At 34.2% G+C, this 20,996-nt stretch overlaps 1 protein-coding gene across 1 annotated transcript in view; it reads left to right on the forward strand.

The window, feature by feature from the left end:
• Mitofilin (inner membrane mitochondrial protein mitofilin) overlaps positions 1-20,996 on the forward strand; it is a 54,568-nt gene extending 33,572 nt beyond the window's left edge. The window contains exons 11-15 of the mRNA XM_072903673.1: positions 6,842-6,988; positions 10,428-10,531; positions 11,392-11,579; positions 18,995-19,190; positions 19,872-20,996. Of these exons, the coding sequence (XP_072759774.1) occupies positions 6,842-6,988; positions 10,428-10,531; positions 11,392-11,579; positions 18,995-19,190; positions 19,872-19,877 (641 nt within the window). The 3' untranslated portion in view covers positions 19,878-20,996. The remainder of the gene's footprint in view (positions 1-6,841; positions 6,989-10,427; positions 10,532-11,391; positions 11,580-18,994; positions 19,191-19,871) is intronic.

Below are 20,996 nucleotides of genomic sequence, written 5' to 3' on the forward strand. Positions count from 1 at the left end.
ATGTTTTACACAGCGGTTAGAGTTAGTAGGCCGTTCGGGTTCGGTATCGTGCGTTATCTCCGGTAGGGAAAATCGTGTCGACAACGGGCTGGAGGGTTGTGCAATCCACCCTTTTGTCGTGCGTCGACCGCATCGTTACGCTCGTCAATGCGAGAGAGCGTTCGGAAAACAGGGTGTTGTGAAAGGACGAGGAGCAGCAGAGGAGGATAAAAGCGTGGGACGTGGGCCCGAAATTCTCTCTGTCTCTCGCAGCTCTCGGAGCGTAAAATGTCACGTGGTCTGGCGACCCCTGGCAATCTTCCGAACTGATTTAGCTGTTTCATTTCAGCCTCATAAACGTCAAGTCGAGACAGAGAGAGAGAGAGAGAGATAGAGAGGCGATCTGTTCAAATGTGAACCGATAGGTATGGCCGCGAAAATTTTCGCGACAATATAATGCAACGTTTGTGCTTTTTCCGTGTATCGATTAGTTGGAATTTAAAACCTCAGGAGAGAGAATGAGAGGGAGGGACAAGGCGGTATGTGACCTGGCGCGGTGCCATCGGATAACGTACGAAATTTTTTGCGATGTGCGACGGCAGGCGTGTAAATGATTATTGGAAAAGTTAGGAGAAAATGCGAGACAGTGGAAAGCGGGACGATCGCTAAAGATCGTGTAAAACTATCTTGAGGGATAAATATTCTAAATCTATGCACTGTCAAAAATTGTACAGAAATATGTCTGAATTTTCAGATCTGGGTGTCTGAAAGCAATTTCAGACAATCTGTCTCCAGAATCATTTTTCTGAAAGTTCAGAAAAATGTCGGGAGAAATTCAGACACTCTTCTGACAATTTGGACAGTGTTTCGGTAAGAAATCCCACAGTTATTTTTTTACAGTGTATTTTGTGTAATTGAAAATTTAACGTTAATAATTTTTCCAACTTTAATCTCGGTCTCAAGTAGGCAAATCAATCAATCTATATATAAATAATACGTTTTATGCTCCAATTAAGTAGCATGAAAATCACAGAGGAAGCCGGTAACAATATATATATATATATATATATATATATATAAAATATTAATGGAGATAATTAATTCTGACAGAATAGAGTGGAACTTGATTCATCCGAGTGACGATACGCCGTCGGCGACGTACGCTCGGTTAAGCTAGTAATTATCCGGAATAATTGGGCGCGTTCGGAAGTTGGATAATTCCTACGGATGCACGGCGGATTTAGCGGGGAGGGGGGGGGGTGGACACTGTCGGGAACTTTCCGCGACGACATCCGGCTCAAGATCTGTCGTGGACCGGCTTCGCCCACGTAATATGTAACGCGATTTCACTCCTGGTGAAGAGAGGGCAGGGAGCGAGATGAACGCGCGCGAGATGAAGTGGATTCAGCTAGAAACCCTCAGAGCCCTTCGACCTTTTCTGTTTTCCACCTCGATGCCCGCGAAAGAGAGAAAGAGAGAGAGAGAGAGAGAGAGAGAGAGAGAGAGAGAGAGAGAGAGAGAGAGAGAGAGAGAGAGAGAGAGAGAGAGAAAGAGAAAGATTGATCAGCCGAAGCGTGAGAATCAGCTGTGGAAAAGTATCTTGCGGTGGAGAAAACGAGAGCGAAGGGGGTGGGGGAGGGGGAGGGGGAGGGGAGGGGGAGGGGAGGGGGGAGAAAACAGATTCGAGATATACGTCGCGTGGGCAATCGGCCTGTCATTTTGGCTTAAGGTCGTCGGCAAAATCGATGCGTCTGGCCGATGCAACGCGAGATTTGATGCAGCGTGAAAAGAGAGGAAGAAGTAAGTACGCACTCGCGTGCCTATAAACATTAATTTGCATCGATCGTTTTGCGGATACGAGAGCAATATACGAGAGAGAAAAGCCGATAGTCTCTAAAATTGATACCTCTTTGTTTTTATCACTGTAACTTTTAGGCGGTTTACATTTTAATAGATAAAGTTAGCTAATCTTTTTCTCTCTCTTTTTTTTTTTTTTTTCGATTATGCATATGATATAGTGGGCGTCGTGAGTTAAGTAAAATTTGAATATCCGCGAGGTGTCAAGGATTGAAAATGCATGAAACTCGCTGTTACGAATTTGCATATTTATCCGCAAGATATCGGATAATTCGAAAAATTAAATAAAGTATTAAATATTTTTCTCTCAGATATATCCTCGTATTTTGATAGATGATGTTATATGAATGACATCGAGCGCAAACGGCTTGTCATAAACTTGTCGTAGTTTAAAATTATATTATTACGGGCCAGTCTACTCTAGTTGTGTGAAAAATTGATAATTTTTTAAAATTCTTTTTGAAGAATATTAGAATTTAATCTATTTGACGTTTTTGACATGTGCTTTTATTAATGTTTCATCAGTCAGCATTTTTTAATTCTGGATATTTATCTTGTTTTCTTTTTTGTTCGATAGTTGCTCTTCCTGTGTAATTGTTTGAAATAAAAAAACTCGGTCTAGTTTCATATGATATTTTTGGAATACTGTACTAACTTAAAAAGAAATTAATATTTAAAATTTTTCTGACTTTTAAAAGAATAAAATAATTTTAGTAAAATTGAAATATTAAATATAATTTTAAAGTAACATTACTTTGTTATTTTTAAATTGCTTTTAAATAAAATTAGGTATTCCAAAATACTAAAATTTTGAAAATAATTATGTATTTCAAAAGATCAAAATAAAATTGCGCGAATTTCAAAAATATATTTTCTTTTTGTGTAATTGTCTGAAATGAATAAATTTGATCTAAATAGTTTTATTCTGTAAGATATTTATATACTGAATCTAATTTTATTAGAGAGAATTGAAAAATAACAAAGTAATGTCATTTTAAAATTAGATATTTTAATTTTGTTAAAATTTATTCTGATTTTTTTATTTTTTGAAGGTCAGAAAAATTATTAATTTTTTAAATTTTATTTATTATTAGATTCAGTATTCCTTGTGTAAAAATGTATAAGTGTCCTATTTCATTCAAAAACAAAAATTATTATTATTGCAATCTTATTTAAAATATCCGCGCACTTTCTATTCAAAGTTTTATATAACTTTGCCAATTTTTCAATAAAATTTAAAAGACGTTCTTTCGACATTATACTTCTTAGAAAATATAAATGAAAAAATCGATTTTTTAATCCTCTGAAGTAGACTGTATCATAAACAGATTAACCGATAGTAAAGCAAAAAATATTCGCCTCGGATATACTGGATCACTGTAGTGGTAGCAGGATATTTGTGACGTAATCCACGAGGCGCTAGCTTATGCGGCGAAATTAATAATAAGGTAGATCTACTCTTCCCTTTTTTCCGAAACGCGGGATAAAACGCGCCTCATGAAGGATTAATTTAATTGCGAAGGAGATCACGCGCGAGTTGTGTACGCTCTCGAAGTTTTATTGCCAGAATTATTGTCAGAGAAATGATGATATTGCCCCGAATTATGGCTCGGTTATTCGAACCCCCGAATCTCTGGGCGAGTAATTTTAGCTCGGAGATAACCGCTGACTAAGCCATCGCGCAAGATTTTCTTTTTTTTCCCCCTCGAACTCGTATTATGGATATTTTATGAAAGCGCGATAATGATATTTGGACGACAAAAGTGTGCGTAATTCGCCGGTGGCGAATAAAATTGCAGATGAGGGGATGAGAATCCCCGGTTGCTACTTCGAGAGAGATTAATCGCGCGCACCCTCGAAACCGCGTTCGTCGCTTATAAAGATGAATGATATCGCACTTATTACGGGAGCGTAATTGGCTTTCGGTGTAAAGTTCCATTGTAAAGTCCGATTGTTCCGTAGTACATAATTTTGAGCGATAATAATATTTGTAGATGGATTTTTCGAGAGAGATAGAGAGACCCGTCGACTTATAACACGGAAAATAAAAATCGCGTCGCAAATCCGGGGATTGAACTAAATTCGACCCATTTCTGTCAAAAACTTTGCTCCGAATCAAAAGTGATGGAAAATGATGGAAATCTCGCACGCTAAGGGATGTGTGACGTCGCCTTGAATGGAAAACGGTGGCGGTGGCTCGTCTGCGTGACGTGAGAGAAAACAGGCTGCCGGGGAAAAGCCATACGGAAAATCTCCGATCCTGTGGAGTAATTTTCCTTAGACAAGATCACCCCATCCCGGATTGATACGCGTAATAAATCACGAGTTGGACCGAGGGGGCGGGGAGGGGAAAGGGGAGGAGAGAGAGAGAGAGAGAGAGAGAGAGAGATGCAAGGTCGAGATGCATCTCTCGTCCTTCTTCAGGGGTTAACATCTTTCTCGTCGAGCTGATTTGACAGTTCATCAAATCGCGAATTCTCTATCGTGTCAACTAGAGACATCGAACAGATTGGACCGATCAAATTCCGATTATATACATTATGCAAAAAAATTAAAGGGCCACTTTTCATATAAAAAGGACCAATTTTCAAATAGTTGCAACTTCCTTAAAATTAATCGAAATAAGATCAATAAAAAAGTATTTCAAAGGTTAAAGTCTTTCTAGTTTATATCAATTCTTTCCATTCGTTACAAAATTACATTTTAAGAAAGCGACGTCTGTCGATTAAACAAGTTTTACAAAAGTTTGTCTAAAAATTCCGAATTAAAAAAAAAAATCGTAGCACGATTTCATTAATTGGTGTTAAAGAGCAGAGTTTTAGCTTTAATTTCTTTTTTTAACGAACGTTCTATGATTTTTTTTTCGCCGAGATATTCATTATTAAAGCAAAATCGAGCTATTGACTTTCAACGTTTACAACTAGTGAAAAAATAATTGTATTGAATGATTATTAAAAAAGCAATTTATTCTATTTAATTATTTAATTACTTTTAAGGAAGTTGCAACTACTTGAAATTGACCTTTTTATATATGGAAGAAAGTAGCTCTTTAACCCTTTGAGTCACAGCGGGTCACCCAGAGACCCACCTTTTTTTCGTAGTTTTTTTATTGTTTTAACTACTTTTTTATCAACAAATACCGGATTTTTGTTTCTACAGAGACTCTAGAACATTAATAAATGTAAAAAAAATATGAACAATCATTAATTGTTAATTGCAAAAATACCATATATAAACAGTCAAAATTAGTACTTTTTTACGAAAAAATGCATTTTCTACTAATGTATTATGACAATAAATATGGCAATTTTTTTATAATCTTAATACACTTTAAAGTATTTTTCAAAATTTTTTTAGAATTTTCCATTGTGTTGTTTTTGTTAAGTCCTCCTTTTTTTGATAAAAAATATATAAGAAACAATATTTTCTGTTCTAAATTGAAAGTAGCAGTTGTATTCTTTTTTAAATTTTTTCTGAATCTAAAGGAAAAAAAAATTAATTTCCAAAATTTAATATAGGGATCCAATATGGCGGAAGTAAATTTTGAAAATCTCGTTTGCCATATTGGATCTGCTATTTTGAATTTTGAAAATCTGACAACGGATTCGTAATCAGCGAGCCCAAAAACCTTTATATACCAAATTTGATAAAATACTGACAATTAGAAAAATTCGTGACTCAAAGGGTTAATTTTTTTGTGTAATGTAATTTAAAGCTTAACGATTCATTTAATCGACGTAAACAAATCGCGAAAATCGATAAAAGATTATATTACTATTTAATTGACCCGACATGTGCATGCATATTTGAACAATATTTCCGCGATCTCGCATGAAAATATTTATAACGATGTAACATCGTGTTTCTCTCGCTCGCTAAACGTACTTTTAATCCGACCATATTGACGGCGAAGTTGGTTTATTACCTGCGACTGTTTATTACGCGACTTTATTTCGCCGCCAGTTGTTTCCATAAAATTAGTGCCGGTCGCACACATGTATATACGCTTATAAAACGTATATTACATTATAAAACGCGCGAGGTACGAATAAATTGATAAATATCGCGGCTTTAATATTCCAATAAATAACGAGCGATTTACGCAGTTTTGTCGTTTATTTTCAATTGGAATTATATTATACATGTATAACGGGTGGCTTTTCGAGAACAACGCACAACACGAATAGACCTCTTTCGTCGAGCCTTCGTGTCGCTACGTGACGTAACCGCCGGGATTTTCGCGAACGTTGTTATTGAAAAAAAAAAAAATTTATCCGCGTCAAACTGAAAATGCGCGAAATGTTGGCCATGTCACTGTAACGCGGCGATATCCCGGAGGATTTCCAGGATGATCGGAGAGAGCCTCGCCAATGTCGGCGCAAATTAAATTAGACAAGCGAATTTTACGAATCGATATCTCTCTCCTGACAATTGCGATTTTTTTTTTTTTTTATCTCTCTTCGAACAATTTTTCGACGGAAACCCGCCCCCCGGGTTACAATTCAATAAACGGTAGAATTAATAGCGAGATGACGTCACATTTTATACACTCACATCAATTAATTTAATATATTTTTATTCATATCATTTATATTCATATCAGTTGATTTAATAGCGATATATATTTACGTATATGTGTCAAATAAACTGTTGTATTCTCATATTTTCACATCGGGCAATGTTTAAATTTCTAGCACGTAATAACTTTTGAATTTAAATCTTGGTTACCTCTCTCTCTCTCTCTCTCTCTCTCTCTCTCTTTCTTTCTCTCTGTTTCTTGCGATAATTTATGGTCGTAAAAATGCAAAATTATGTTAACGAAGCGAGCGCGATTTTCGGTATTATGAACACTGCATAAGCTTTTTTCTCTTGGAGAGTTGTTAATAAAACTATTTAAATTTTTAATGATACTCGAGGGATATTTTTTTTTTATTTTCACTAAACCAACCGCAAAGAAATATTATGGGAACCACAAAAATAGAACCTGGAAATATGTCTGTTTCAGCTCGAATGGAAGAGGAGAAGGGTGCGTCGAATGTGCAGATCCTTTGGTCAGCCTGTCAAGCTTTGGCTAGAACAGTAAAAATCGCATCACCGGATGTGACGATCAGACCGCTGGAACCTGAAATTAAGGCCGTTTCCAAAGCAGCATGTAAGTGTTTTTAATTGAATAAAAAGATGTCTCTAAAAAACTTGGAATTCTCGTAGAAATTTTATTGAGACTCAGAGACTTTTCTAAGAAAATTATTTCTTTCAATTATAGTAATTTTATTTTAATTATGTATAAACTTTTTGCTTTCATATTACAAATAATTGGCAAATCAAGTGAAAGTTATGCACTTAAAAAATATATCTATCTCTGTTTATATGTATATTCCAAATATCTTAACAAAATATTGACTATGCAGTACATATTCTTTATTGTAAGTTTTAGTGATAAAAAAAAAAAAAAAAAAAAATATTGTAGTATGCAAGTGAAAAATGTTATCTTACGAGAGCTATTCAATTTTTTTTTTCGGTACACTTGCAAATCTAGCATTTGAAATTCAAGTGCGTCTGTATTTTTTTTTATCTGAGTGAAAAATATTAGAAATACAATAAAAAAATCTTATTTTAAAAAATTGCACTAAAAATCTCTAAAATCGTCTCTTCATCTGGAATTTTGAACGAAAATACTTGGAAGATCAGGAAAATTTCAAGAAATATTCTTACAAGTTTTGAAAGTTTTGACACTTGATTTTTGAAGTTTGATTTTTGATAAAATCAAGTTTGATTCTCTCTCTCTCTCTCTCTCTCTCTCTCTTTTGACATTTTGTGATAAGGAGAAATCCAATAACGTTTTATCAACGTTTGCTAAAAGAAATTGACTTAATTATGACGTACACGATTTGTATAAAATATTTTAGCGCACTCTGAAAACTATATATTATTTACACGCGCATTTTGAATAAAAAAAAAGAATGCTGACGTCGTAAACGAAGAGATAGCGCGCGGTGGACTTTTAAAGTAATTTCGCACGGCAGGTATGCGGTCCGCATTGCATACAAAATAGGGGGAATACTTACCTTCTAAAGTAGCGCGAGAAACTTGGAGAACAGAGTGCGGACTTTACAGTTGTAGCTCGAGAGTAGTTCTCTGCATTACGGTCGGTCGTAATTATTATTACTTGCTTTCATATACATTATTATTACTATATACGCGAACAAAGTGTATGCAGTTAATGCAGCAAACATTGGGCCGAATTAATTAAATCTACAACGCATCGCGTGAAATCTCGCATATTATGTTACGTATCTCTGAAACATTAAATACAAGTGCGAGTGGTCTACATAGATGTATTTGCAAAGTACAAATGTACTAATCTGTATTTATAATAGATAAATAAAAATTAATATATACACATACATGCACACACACATTTTCTGCATAATATCTTTACAATAGTCGAGCAATTTATTTGAATTCAGCTCAGTACTTACTTATGTATGTCCGTATTATTTCATCTTAATACTGCAAAATATTATTAAATGGGATTAAAATTTTAAAAAATTTAAATTTAAATAAATATATAAAAAATTATAATTAATAAAAACAAATTAATAAATTTTATTTAAATAATTTTGAAATTTAACTAAAACCAAGATAGAGATAAATTATTGTTAATCAATTTATTTTTTTTTTAAATCTATAATTTAAATAGTTAAATTTTATATTTGTTTAAATTTAAATTTTTAAAAATTTGTTTTTGAAATAACAATAAGGATTCATATTTCTCTCTTTCTTTTTTGAGACTTCTTTCATAAATGTATTTTGTTATCAACAGTATCTCGCAATTTTTTTTATTGATTTGAAGTACGAACGTCATCTTGGAATCTTGCAACGTCAATTTTTCCGGATATTATGCTCTCTGATAGGAGTAGGAAATTAATTTGATTTAACTGAATTTGACAAAAAATGTTAATCCGACGAGCGATCTTTTTTTCCGCGCGCGTTTTAATTGCCGTCCAGCAAAATTCAGGCTCGTTTTTGGCGTGGATCGTCTATTAAAGGCGGGAACAATAGGGGCGACGACGACGATGGGAATTTTGAACGTGAACGTAGCCGAGCGGATAGAGCGAGAGACTCGCAGAAGAGAGCCCCGGTCGAAGATTTACGGCTTAATCGGAAGCGAGCGTTCATATATACATATATAGAGGATACCTAACCTAGGGCATTTCAAAGAGCTCGTGTCGGTCTGATGGAGTGCCGCGCACTTGGTGTTCATTAATTATGCCTCTACCGCGGACGGTTAATTGCCCGAAGTGTCTATAAATTTTTGGTCGACCGTGCGCTTCCACGCGTTTTAATTCCTTCGTCGAGAAGTGGTCTGCGTAATTTCGATTTTTACCGGCCCGATGAACGCGAGAAGTGCGACTTTTAATTGTTAATTAAAATTCTGATGCTTTATAGAGTTACTTGAAGAGGGTGACAGTTTAGTCAACGAAAGATTTTTTTTATCAATATTTATAAGAACGAATTGAATGGTTCAATTACGTCAAAAGTTAATAAAGCTTATATAAATTCAACTTTTAGTTTTTTTTAAATATATTATATTTTCTTTACGGATGAATATTGAATCGCAGCACTCACTGTATTTTTTAAAAATATATAAAATATATGAAATTATTAATTAACTTATGAGTTAAAATAAAGATTTGCTCTATAAAATTTTTATTTTTATTTTTATAAATTTTTATGCAGTTACTATAAAATTTTCTCCCTCTTCTCTTTGATGCAGTCGTTGTAAAAAAAATTAGTTTGATATAAGATAATATTTATGATTTTTTTAAATATTTATATTATATTTTACAAGGCAAATTTTTAACTTAAAAATTAATTATTAATTTCACTACAAAAAAATTGTTTAAAAATTCGGTTGTCTGAAAATAATTTCACACAATCTGTCTTAATCATCAGAGTCATTTTTCTGAAAATTCCGGCACTCTTCTGAAGATTCTGTCCGAAAGTCTGTAACGAAATTTTAAATTTTGTCTGCAATTATTTTTTAGTGTTTATATTGCGGAAAAAATCATAAATCTCTTAAAATGTATTATTAATTTTTGCGTAGTTGATCGGTCCAGTTTTCTTGAATGAGGAACAAATTGTCAACACCATTATGAATATAAATGAGCGATTATTTCCCACGCATAAAGACAGCTCATTACACAATAAACTTATTATCGTTTACCTGTGATTCGTCGATAATCGAATGCGAACCGCAAATCTGAAACGTGCGTCCGCAACGTTCTAAAGCAGTAAAGCATAAATTTGTACCAATGAGGGAAAAACATAGCCGGAATGTTGTGGCTTTAATAACCGCAAAGCAAATTGGACTACAGCGGAAATTTGGTAATTTTGAACGTATACGTTTCGTTGGATTAATTCTTGTTTGTCGAAACTCGTGGAGGAAACGTTAGTTTCTCGAGTGAACGAGTCGTTCAAAAATTACGTTAACTGGAATGTCAATTAATTAAGTAAATCGGAGTAAGAGAGAGCTGTCGGTGAGAGTGATGAAAGCACTGATTCAGTTTCCTCGTTTCCTTTGATTCCAGCGAAGGAAGATCCTCTGGTGCGCGCCGCTATCCAGAGCATTCCCGAGGAGGCGGCCAAGAGAGGAGTATTCCCGGAGGATGCTCTTCGTGAGAGATTCCTTAAGGCAATTATTACGTTTTTGATATTTTTCAATACAAGAAATACCTACTTCCTGGAAAAACATGGAAAATCCGTCATTCTCAGAGAAAATCTTTTTTTTTTTTTTTTTGTATCTAGAAAAATCAGAAAATTCTCTTCATGGAATTTTATTAGGATTCAGGGAATTAAACAAATTATGTCTTTAATAATCTTATATTTAACTGTCAAATTTTATTTGTATATATGTATATATATATATAAATATGGAAAATCCGGCATTCTCAGGGAGAATTTTTCCTTTGTATCTGGAAAAATTAGGAAATTCTCATGGAATTTTATTAGGATTCAGGGAATTAAAAAAAATTCTCTTTTTGATAATCTCATATTTAACTGTCAAATTTTACTTTTATATATAAACAGTCTGATATATTGTATTATAAATATATGTCTATTTCTTTGTTTACATATTTAATGTTTTAACAAAATATTAAATATGCAGTGTACATTTTTTTTTATTGTAATTTTATAATATATTTTTATTGTAATTTCTAGTGATAAAAAAATGACATTGTTAAGTGAAAAATATTTATTTCAAGAAAACTATTTAATTTTTTTTCAGTACACTTGGTAATCTAGCTAACTAGAAACTTAGGTAGCTCTGTGTTTTTCCTTTGTATAAATAAAAGCAATACAATAGAAAATATTTTCAAAATTGAACCAAAAAAAATCTTTAAAATATTCTTTTTATCTTAAATTTTGAATCAAAATACTTGGGAAAGATCAGGAAATTATTTTAGATTTGAGTAGACATTTTGAATAGAACTCTCGTGTATAATCGATAGATTCAATTTCTCAAAATTTGTTTGCTCTCATATGTGTTGCCAGGTAGAAAGCGTGGCCAGGAGATTAGCCATGGTGCCTGAGGAGGGTGCAGCCCTGCCAATATATCTTCTTAGCTATCTTCAAAGTTTCCTGATCATCAAAACGGTCAATCCAATCCCGAAGAAGGAGCTCGAAAACGAACCCGTCGACGTGAACTCTTTGAATACATACGACATTCTTCAACGTGCCAGGTAAGATCGAAAGATATTTGTTTGTCAAAAACTCTGGTATACATTATTCTGATGGTAATTATTTCTATGGAATCGACTCTTCGGAAAATCTAAAATTGTTGCTATTGGCCGGGACTGAATCGTAAGCGAAAAACAATCTGCGAAATTGTTTTACGGATATTTTCCATAAAAATTAATGTAAAAAATTATGTGCAATTTTTTTTTTATAAATTTTGAATTATCGAAATTTTATATAATGACAGCGCGAGATCGTCGACGTTTGACAGCATACGACTTAAATTGCGCTTTATTGTACTCGAACACCAATTTTCCACGTCATTCTCTTTCTCTGTCTCTCTCTCTTTTTTCATTTGCTCTGATCCCGGGGTGACCCTATAAATTATCCTTACGAGATTCTAAGGACTAGAGAGAAAGAGAGAGAAAAAGAGAGAACGCGACCGGCCATCAACGTGGGATGAGAAAGACGAAAAACACCTACCGTACAATATCCGCCACGTATACTTTGGCAAAGAACACTGCCATTTACTACTCGTCAGGTTATCCCCGGCGAAATCCGGTAGCCGGGGCCATTTTACCGACTTATCCCTTCGTTTTTCTTCTGCCAGCGGTTTGTTTGGTTTTCCAGCCCTCGCTAAAGGCACTCTCGATTTATGAGAAATGCTAAATAAGGATAAGCACACATACATCCTCTGTTATATGATATATTAAAAAAAATTTTTTTTTTAGATACACGTATGTCCTATAACGAGACATTACACATTTTATTATATAATGTAACATTTATATCAAAAATGTATGTGTAAAAAGCGTCGTATCATTTTTAAATTCACTTGAGAAAATTCGTCGTTAAAGTTTCATCCCGAATGGAATATCTTCTACAAGGAAGAATACATACAGTTTCCTGGCACGTAGGGACGACGGCGTTGGTTTCCGCGCGTTGAAAAATCCGTGAAAGTGGCGGCGTGTGTTTTCATTCGCGCGAAAAATTCATGCCCGAACTCTCGCCCGCTTAACCCTTTGAGTCACAGCGGGTCACCCAGAGACCCACCTTTTTTTCGTAGTTTTTATTGTTTTAACTACTTTTTTTTATCAACAAATACCGGATTTTTTGTTTCTACAGAGTCTCTAGAACATCAATAAGTGTAAAAAAATTATGAACAGTCATTAATTGTTAATTGCAAAAGTACCATGTATAAACAAACAGTCAAAATTACTTTTTTACGAAAAAAAATGTATTTTCTACTAATCTATTATGACAATAAATACGGCAATTTTTTTATAATCTTAGTATACTCTAAAGTATTTTTCAGAATTTTTTTAGAATTTTCCACCGTGTTGTTTTTGTTAAATCCCCTCCTTTTTTTGATAAAAAATATATAAAAAACAATATTTTCTGTTCTAAATTGAAAGTAGCAGTTGTATTCTTTTTTAAATTTTTTCTGAATCTAAAGGAAAAACAATTTAATTTTCAAAATTTAATATAGGGATCCAATATGGCGGAAGTAAAATTTTGAAAATCTCGTCTTGCCATTGGATCCACCATCTTGAATTTTGAAAATCTGACAACGGATTCGTAATCAGCGACCCCAAAAACCCTTATATACCAAATTTGATAAAATACTGACAATTAAAAAAATTCGTGACTCAAAGGGTTAAACCGCAAATGGGATCGGGCAAACGAACGTGAACGGAAAAATGCATTGAGGGTGAAAGGGAGGGGGAGGCGATAATGCGATGGTGTTGCAGGAAAAGATAGTTTTACATACTTAAAAGCATTCTTGCAACCGCTGTTTTCGGCGAAGTGGAAGGAGCATGCGAGATATATCGAGTATCGGTCGCGAAAGAGAAATAAACCGCCGTCCACCCCCATCCCCCTTCGCGATAGACATTCTCAACACGTACGAATTTACGAATCCGTTGGCTACCTCACGTTGTTATCTCTTTCTTTCTCTTTTTCATGGCAATGCTTATGAATTAAAAATATATATTATTCAGGATATTTCGCGCGGATGCGAGGAAGCGTTTCCGCGATAGAAATGTCAAATTATTATCGACGCGTGAAAATATAATTTTGCGAGATACACGTAACGACGAGGCGCGAAAACAAGTGCCGAATATGTAGCCTTTCCTCTCTCGGAGAGTCTCCGTTTGCTTTTTGATCGTAGTTCGCAAAATTATACGCAACTTAGTTATTTGAGTATTTAATTAGTGCGTAAGAGATTGTTGCGAACATGTAACGTATTTTGGTGTAATTCCGTAATTACGTAAAATTCGTCTACTCCTTTAATCAAAACCATTCTCTCCACGCGCGATGCAATTTGAATTTGTATTCTTCCCCTGTTCTAACGAATACTTAATTATTCTATCGGAATATTTCTTTCGATTGATAAGGGAAGGTATAAAAATATCTATTTCTAATTTTAAGCTTTGAATAGATTGTAGTCTAAGTCACAAACACAAAATAGGAGATATATATTTTTTTATTTATTCCGTAAAGGGGCTGTTAAAAGAATGAAACACCCTTTCGAAGAAAAAAATCGGTTTTTATACATTTGTGAGCGAATCAAATAAAAGTTTTACAGTTTTTAATGTACTTTTATTACATTGTAATTAGACTTTTCGAAAATGTCATATTTTTCGAAATCCCCTCTCCACCCTAATTTCCAAAAAATTGTACCGTCAGAGTACATTAAAAATCATAAAACTTTTTAGCAGAACACTTTTTTATATCCTCTTTGTTTCGACGGTATTCGTTCAGAAATATAAAAACCGATTTTTCTTGTCAAATGGGTGTTTTACCCCCTTGAAAAAAATGTGTTTTATTCTAATCCAGCCCACAACATATTCAAGGCTCATGAAAATCAGAGATAAATATTTCTTTGCCTTCGCTTGTGAGATGTACTTACGGATGACATGTGACATATATCAGCTGATTAGCGGGCGCCGAGGATTGGCCGAAATAAGTGTAACGCCTCGGACTTTGTAATTGGCGATATGTGCCATGTAATTTGTATAGGGTAGTTGGACGCGACACGTTCACGAACGCCGTGTAAACGAAAGCGTGGTGAGCCTTCTGAATTTTTAATTTCGAGGCGCACTGCGGTATGCACACGTACACACGTACACACGTGTACGCCCCCTTTTAATGCCCTCGCGGATGAAACTCTCTCATGTTCTCGAGAGTTTTGCACCGCAGCGTATAGTCGATATATCACTAGGCGTAGATGATATCCCTCGAAAAGATTTCTCGGAGATTTAAGAGCAGGAACAGTCATTGTCTCACTCGGCGAATGAATATTTAATCATCGAGATGGGTGCGCTGTAAAATTTGACTCCTCGACTTTATATGCGCATTTATTAGTCGCGAACACGTATGAGATATATATTATAGTTGTGTTATATATGAAATTGTAGTTGGGCTTGTGTTACTCTTGTAAATTGCGCTGATTGCGTATTTATTTTCGCCCGTTTAATTTTAATCGTTTCAACTGGAGGAGCATAAATAAATATACAAGAGAATAAAATAATTCTCTCGTCCGTTCGTGTTACTTTTAAATTTCATCAGATTTTCTTCTCGGATTTATTTCGTTCATACAATGATTGACAAATGGAATAGCTATGTCCGCTGTTCGCCAAGTCAATCGAATTCATTTTATTGGTGAATCAGTAGTAAATATCGGACAGCGAGTTGGCTTGTAACATTTATTTCCAGAATGAGGCCTTTTCCATTATCGAGAGAAAAACTTCAGATTTTTCGATATTTTATTTTAGCGGATATATTCAATAATAACAGAACTTTTCTCTTATAATACTGAGGAAACTTGGAGGCGTAATCAACCAAGTTACACGAGAAACTCTTCAGCTAATAATGTCGTCCCTTGGGTAGTCAAAAATCGACTGGAAAAATCAGGGAATTCTCATGAAATTTTATTGAGACTCGGAAAAAAAATCTCTCTTTGATAATTTTGCTTTTATATTGTAATCTATTAATAAACAAAGTTGTAAATTATGTGTTTAAAATGTACTATAAATCTAAAATATATTATATATCTTTAAATATATATCTTAGTTTATACATATATTCAGTGTCTTAACAAAATATTGAATATATATATATTATTATATTCTTTTTATTGTGTGTGTAATTATATATACATGTATACAGGGTGTCTTAATTGAAAAACCTGCTAATGGCAGATTCTTGAGATCATTTGAAGTCGATTTTTCTTCAGCAAAAATATCGAGGGACATCATTTTTTGCAAGTTTCCAACTTTTGTCATTATATATCTTTGTAATTAAGCCTTAAATTAAAATTCTATTAGAGTAAACTCTATCTGAAATTAACTAAAGAATGTAGTTTCGATAATTTTTTAACTCCAAAAAGTTTAGTTTGCGAAAATCGCCTTTTTTTCAATTGCTTATAATTCGGAAATTATTGATGCCTCGACATTTTTGCTAAAGAAAAATTGTCTCCAAATTTTTTCACCAATTACAGGGCACCCTGTACATTAATTTTTATTCTTTTTATTATAATTTTTAGTGACAAAAAATGAAACTGTGTTATGCAAGTGAAGAATGTTTATCCCACGAAAGCATTAGGTTTTTTCTAAAGTAATTCGTAAATCTTGAACACTTGAAACATCAGTGACCTCTGTGTTTTCCTTTTTATGAGTAAAATGCCGCTTAGAAATCTTATTTTGGAAAGTTGCACGAAAAAAAATTTTTAAATATTCTTTTTACCTGGAAAACAAAATTAGCTGAAAGATTAGGGAAGTTTTTCATTTTTTAAAAAGTTTTGAAATAGACCCTGATTTGAGCCGAGTTTCTTTTAATTGAAATTAAAAGTTAAAAGCCCTGATTTTTTCTTTAATTTATTAGGATGTGTTTTAGGTGACTGAGAGTTCTCAAAAATCATATTCATTTCATAATTCGCGTGAAAAAATTTTAAATCGCTTCTTTAGTAAAGAAAGAAGGAGAAAGAGATTTTTCTTGAGGAGAAAATGAACTTGAAATAGATTGAAAAATTTGCGGATACAAAGTGCAAAATCACTTCTCTTGTGTGATAGATTTAATCAAAATTATTACGAAGAGAAGTCCGTAATCACGATTGGATTGATTGATCGGTAAATTGAATTCACCCGTGATTTTATACTGTAAAACTGTAAAGGAACATGTGCAAGGAAAGGGTAGGATTTTCTTAACAGAGGACGAAGGCTGCTAAGCGGGAAAGTTGCCGCGGAGCTATATCGTCGAATATGAAATCCGAAGGCAACAAGAAACTTTGAGATCTGCGAGTGCGCGTCCGTGCTTCGAATTAGGCCACTATGTGAACTGTTACGTAGTAGGATTGATTTTATAAGAGACGGGGCGGAGATGAACGTTTCTACGGCCACGTTCCATCTCACGTTTCGCAGTATTCGTCGTAATGAAAAAGTAGACAGATGGTGCAGTGTTTCCGGTGGTGCAGTTTCCGGACATATTGTCCGTGGCTTGTTAATCTTTCTTCGCATTTTCTTTAAAAATTGGTCGTTTCGTTTTTCAAAAAGAACGATTTATCAACACTAAATGGAAAAACATTGAATTGCATGCTTAATTTGACATAAGATTTTAATTTAATTTTTTTTTTAATCGTCATTTGATTTTGAATATGATTTTAATTAAATACAATTTGTTTGGTTTAATTGTTTACACTCGATTATTTCCTTAAATAATGCAATATATTTTAAATAACTATTGGAAAAAATCTCACTTTATTGTATATTTGTAATAAAATAGATATTTCATTTAAAAAAAATTTAATTTAAAATTAATTGTTGCATTGAAAAAACTAAAATTGTCAACAATAAACATTAATTTTTATGTTTGTTATATAGATCTTTTTCAACAAAATAATATTAAAACATTCTTTTGTAACTCTATATATTATTAAAAAAAAATAATAATAACTGACATGAGTGTATAGACTTAAAACGAACACACACATTAATTTAAAAGAGTATTACAATATAATAAATCGCATAAAAGAAGGGATATTTTTCAATTGTTTCGTTTATCCGTTTGAAAATCCTCTCGGAAAATACCGGTCATCTTTTTCTCTTCTTGTACTCTCTTCTCGTAAGTCGAGCTACAACATTAATCTCTCTTGACTATATCAGAGACTTTGTGTACTCGTGGTAACGCTTGGTGTAAAGTTTTCAATCGACGTTATCCTGCGTGCGGTTTTCCCCTCGAACAACTTAATTCCAAGTCCGTGAATAAATGTCTCGAACGAACGGTTCGGCGGAAGGCGTTTCCTCTCCCTCGAAGAAGGTTGTGGCGGCTTCCTGTGTGTGTTCGATGTCGCCAACTATTTCTCTGCCACCAGAGTAACTATCGCGCGCGCGGTCTCCCTGGTATTTCTCCAAAAGCGATGGAAAGTGAGGGTTGAGAGGAGGAGAACATTCTCACGTTTGTCTCGAAAACAAAGTGGACATCCGTTGAATAACCATGGAGAAATTCGGCCGGACAAATCTTCCCCACGCCGATTGTTTCCCGTAAATAGCAACGGACCTCCATTGTTCGCCCAAGCATTCCGTTATGCCATGAAATTAACAAAACAAGATATATATTTATTTAGACAGAAAGAGAAATTACGTCTTACTGTAAGAAATTGCCAAGAATTCAGACACATTTTTCTCTGAATTTTCAGATTTGGATGTCTGAAAGTAATTTCAGATAATCGTGTTTTAATCATCAAAGTCATTTTTCTGAAATTTTCCTCTAGACACACTGTTCAAATTTTTAGACATTTTTTTTAATCTTCTGACGTGTATTTTCTGAATTTTTGAACATTCATTTGTATTTTTTGACATCTCTTTTCTAAATTTTCTGACATGTCTTTTCTGAATTTTAGACATTTTTCTGAATGTTCAGAAAAAACATGCCAGAAAATTCAGAAAAATATCTGAAAATTTCGACAGTGTGTCTAGAAGAAAATTTTAAATACTTTATTTGAAATTATTTTTTTTTAATAAACAGTAATTATTTTTTTTTAATAAACAATACTAGAGAAATTACTTAAGCATTCTGTCTGAAAATTCGGACAGAATATCTGTAAGGAAATTTCAGACATTGTCTCCAGTGCTGTTCAAAAAATAAAAGTACAAAAAATAAGCGCAGATAAAGTGTCAAGTTTTCTTGCAGACAAACTGTCCGAATTTTCAGAGAAGTAAATGTCTAAATTTTTAGGTATTCTCTTGAACCTTCAGAAAAACAATTTTCACAATTAAAAGACAGATTTACCTTCAAATATTCAGATTTGAAAATTTCGACAAAATTGCCTGAACTCTCAGACAATTTTTTATAATTTTATGAAAATACATCCATCGTTATTTGTCATCGCAGCTCTGAACATTTCCAGTCTTATTTGTTTCAGATATTGGTTGGATCGCGGCGATTTCAAGATGACTCTGAGGTACATGAATTTGCTCAAGGGTGCACCGAGGAGCATCGCCAGGGACTGGATGAACGAGACCAGGATCCTGCTGGAGACACAGCAGGCGATCGACACCCTGCTGGCGCATGCAGGTGCGACTGGTCTCATATATCTCGGTGCTGGAGATCCGCCCAAGGTCAGTGCACTAAGTTACTATGTAACCCCTTAAACAAGCGGTGCGATTAGATACGCGTTGAGAAACGCGTGTTTCCCGTGATTAATAGCCAGCCTGAATATCCATCTCGCTGTTTCTATCTCTCCCTCTCCCTCTCCTTCTCTATCTAGCTCGCGTTATTAAACAGCGCGTTTCCATATAGCAAATAGCTTCTGCACATAGTCATCTCCGATAGCAATTGCAGCATGAACAAGATTAATTATATTTATTTGTCACCGAGACATTTATTTATTATGTGCGCATATACAGTTGAGCAGAATTTATTTTCTCAGCCAAAAGTTGTCATTTTTCCTAAAAATATTTTTTATTATATTCGCTCATTTGCTTCAACAGTGACATAATCAAGACTTATAGAATTATATACAGAAAGAACAGTTTTCTTTTTTAATTTTTTTTTTGATGGAATATATTGTCAGTACAATTTGACAATTAAAAACTCAAAAACTCACTTTTTTGGAAAATTATTATTTTTTAGTTATGTTATTGTTGAAACAAATCGATTAATTAATCCGGATGCTGCTTTGACGCTTCTCTCAATGTTATCTTTACCTTGATAGCCGATGATTCCTTATTGTAATTTGGAAACTGATCCGTGAGTATCCCTTTTTACGTTTCTTGAGACGTTCGAATTTGTTCCAGCAGAAGTAAAGGCGGAAACCCACAGAAGAGAGACTGTCCCGAACTACACACGAGGGAATGTCTATAGAAGAAGAACGGGGCGAGGGTGACAGAGGAAAATATAGAGAGAGACACATGATCATATTGACAGATGATAAACTGGAGGGAAAAGAGGAATGGAAAGAAGAAATCGCTGCCAGCCTTGTATAGTCACAGCCATGTCTTTTCTAGCAATTAAAAGATATAGGAATATGTATATTGTATGCCGGGAGAGGCAATAAATCCAGTGAGACGCTTTTCTTTGCCAGTCCTCGAGGACCCCTATCCTTGCGTGGAAATGTACTTTTGCGTATTTTGAATTTTTCAACTTCGAGATTCAAATCTTACTATGAAAATCTTACTATGAAAAGAAGACTTTAAATACCTGTCAGATATATAGATTTCGAGCCATTGAACGGAACAGTGAATGTAAAATCATTTACCCGCTAACACATATTGCTTCGATAAATATTTTTTGCCTGATTATATATAAAATATATTTCATATTATACATAAAAAAATTCATCTCTTTTATATTTCTTGCAGTTTCTTATGAAGAGAAAAACAAAAGAAAAATTTACTTTCACTTTTGCATACCACTATTCCGTCCAACAGCTCGCGAATCGTGTTTGTGACAGTACATAAAGTTACCGAATACAATGTAAATATCGAAGGCAATCGATGCTTTTAGAGAGACGGCGGTATAAAGAGGCATTTAAGCGCGTCCCACGTTTATTATTACAACGTAAAAATACAGGTCCCGAATTTTTAAATTATCATTTTTGTGTTCAATGCACGCAACTCGGAATTGCTCGCAACTTCGAAGCGCGTTCGATGGCGGCGGACGTGTTTTGTGCTTTCCTGATCCATCCATCCATCCATACATCCATCTATCCATCCATCCATCTCGAGAGTACCTTTTACTTTATAACCGGATATTACTCTCCCGCGCACACCGAACTCCCGACTCGTCGCGAATCGCATCGATCGTTCGCGTGCCGTTACCTCGTCTTTCACTTCTCACACGAAACCTTCGTGATTTCGCACGGGACGGGGAAGCGTGCTAGGAATCATTGTAAAAATTTGAAATAAAGTTGTTTCGTGACATAA

The sequence above is a fragment of the Anoplolepis gracilipes genome, chromosome 12 (assembly GCF_047496725.1).
Source record: "Anoplolepis gracilipes chromosome 12, ASM4749672v1, whole genome shotgun sequence".
NCBI lineage: Eukaryota > Metazoa > Arthropoda > Insecta > Hymenoptera > Formicidae > Anoplolepis > Anoplolepis gracilipes.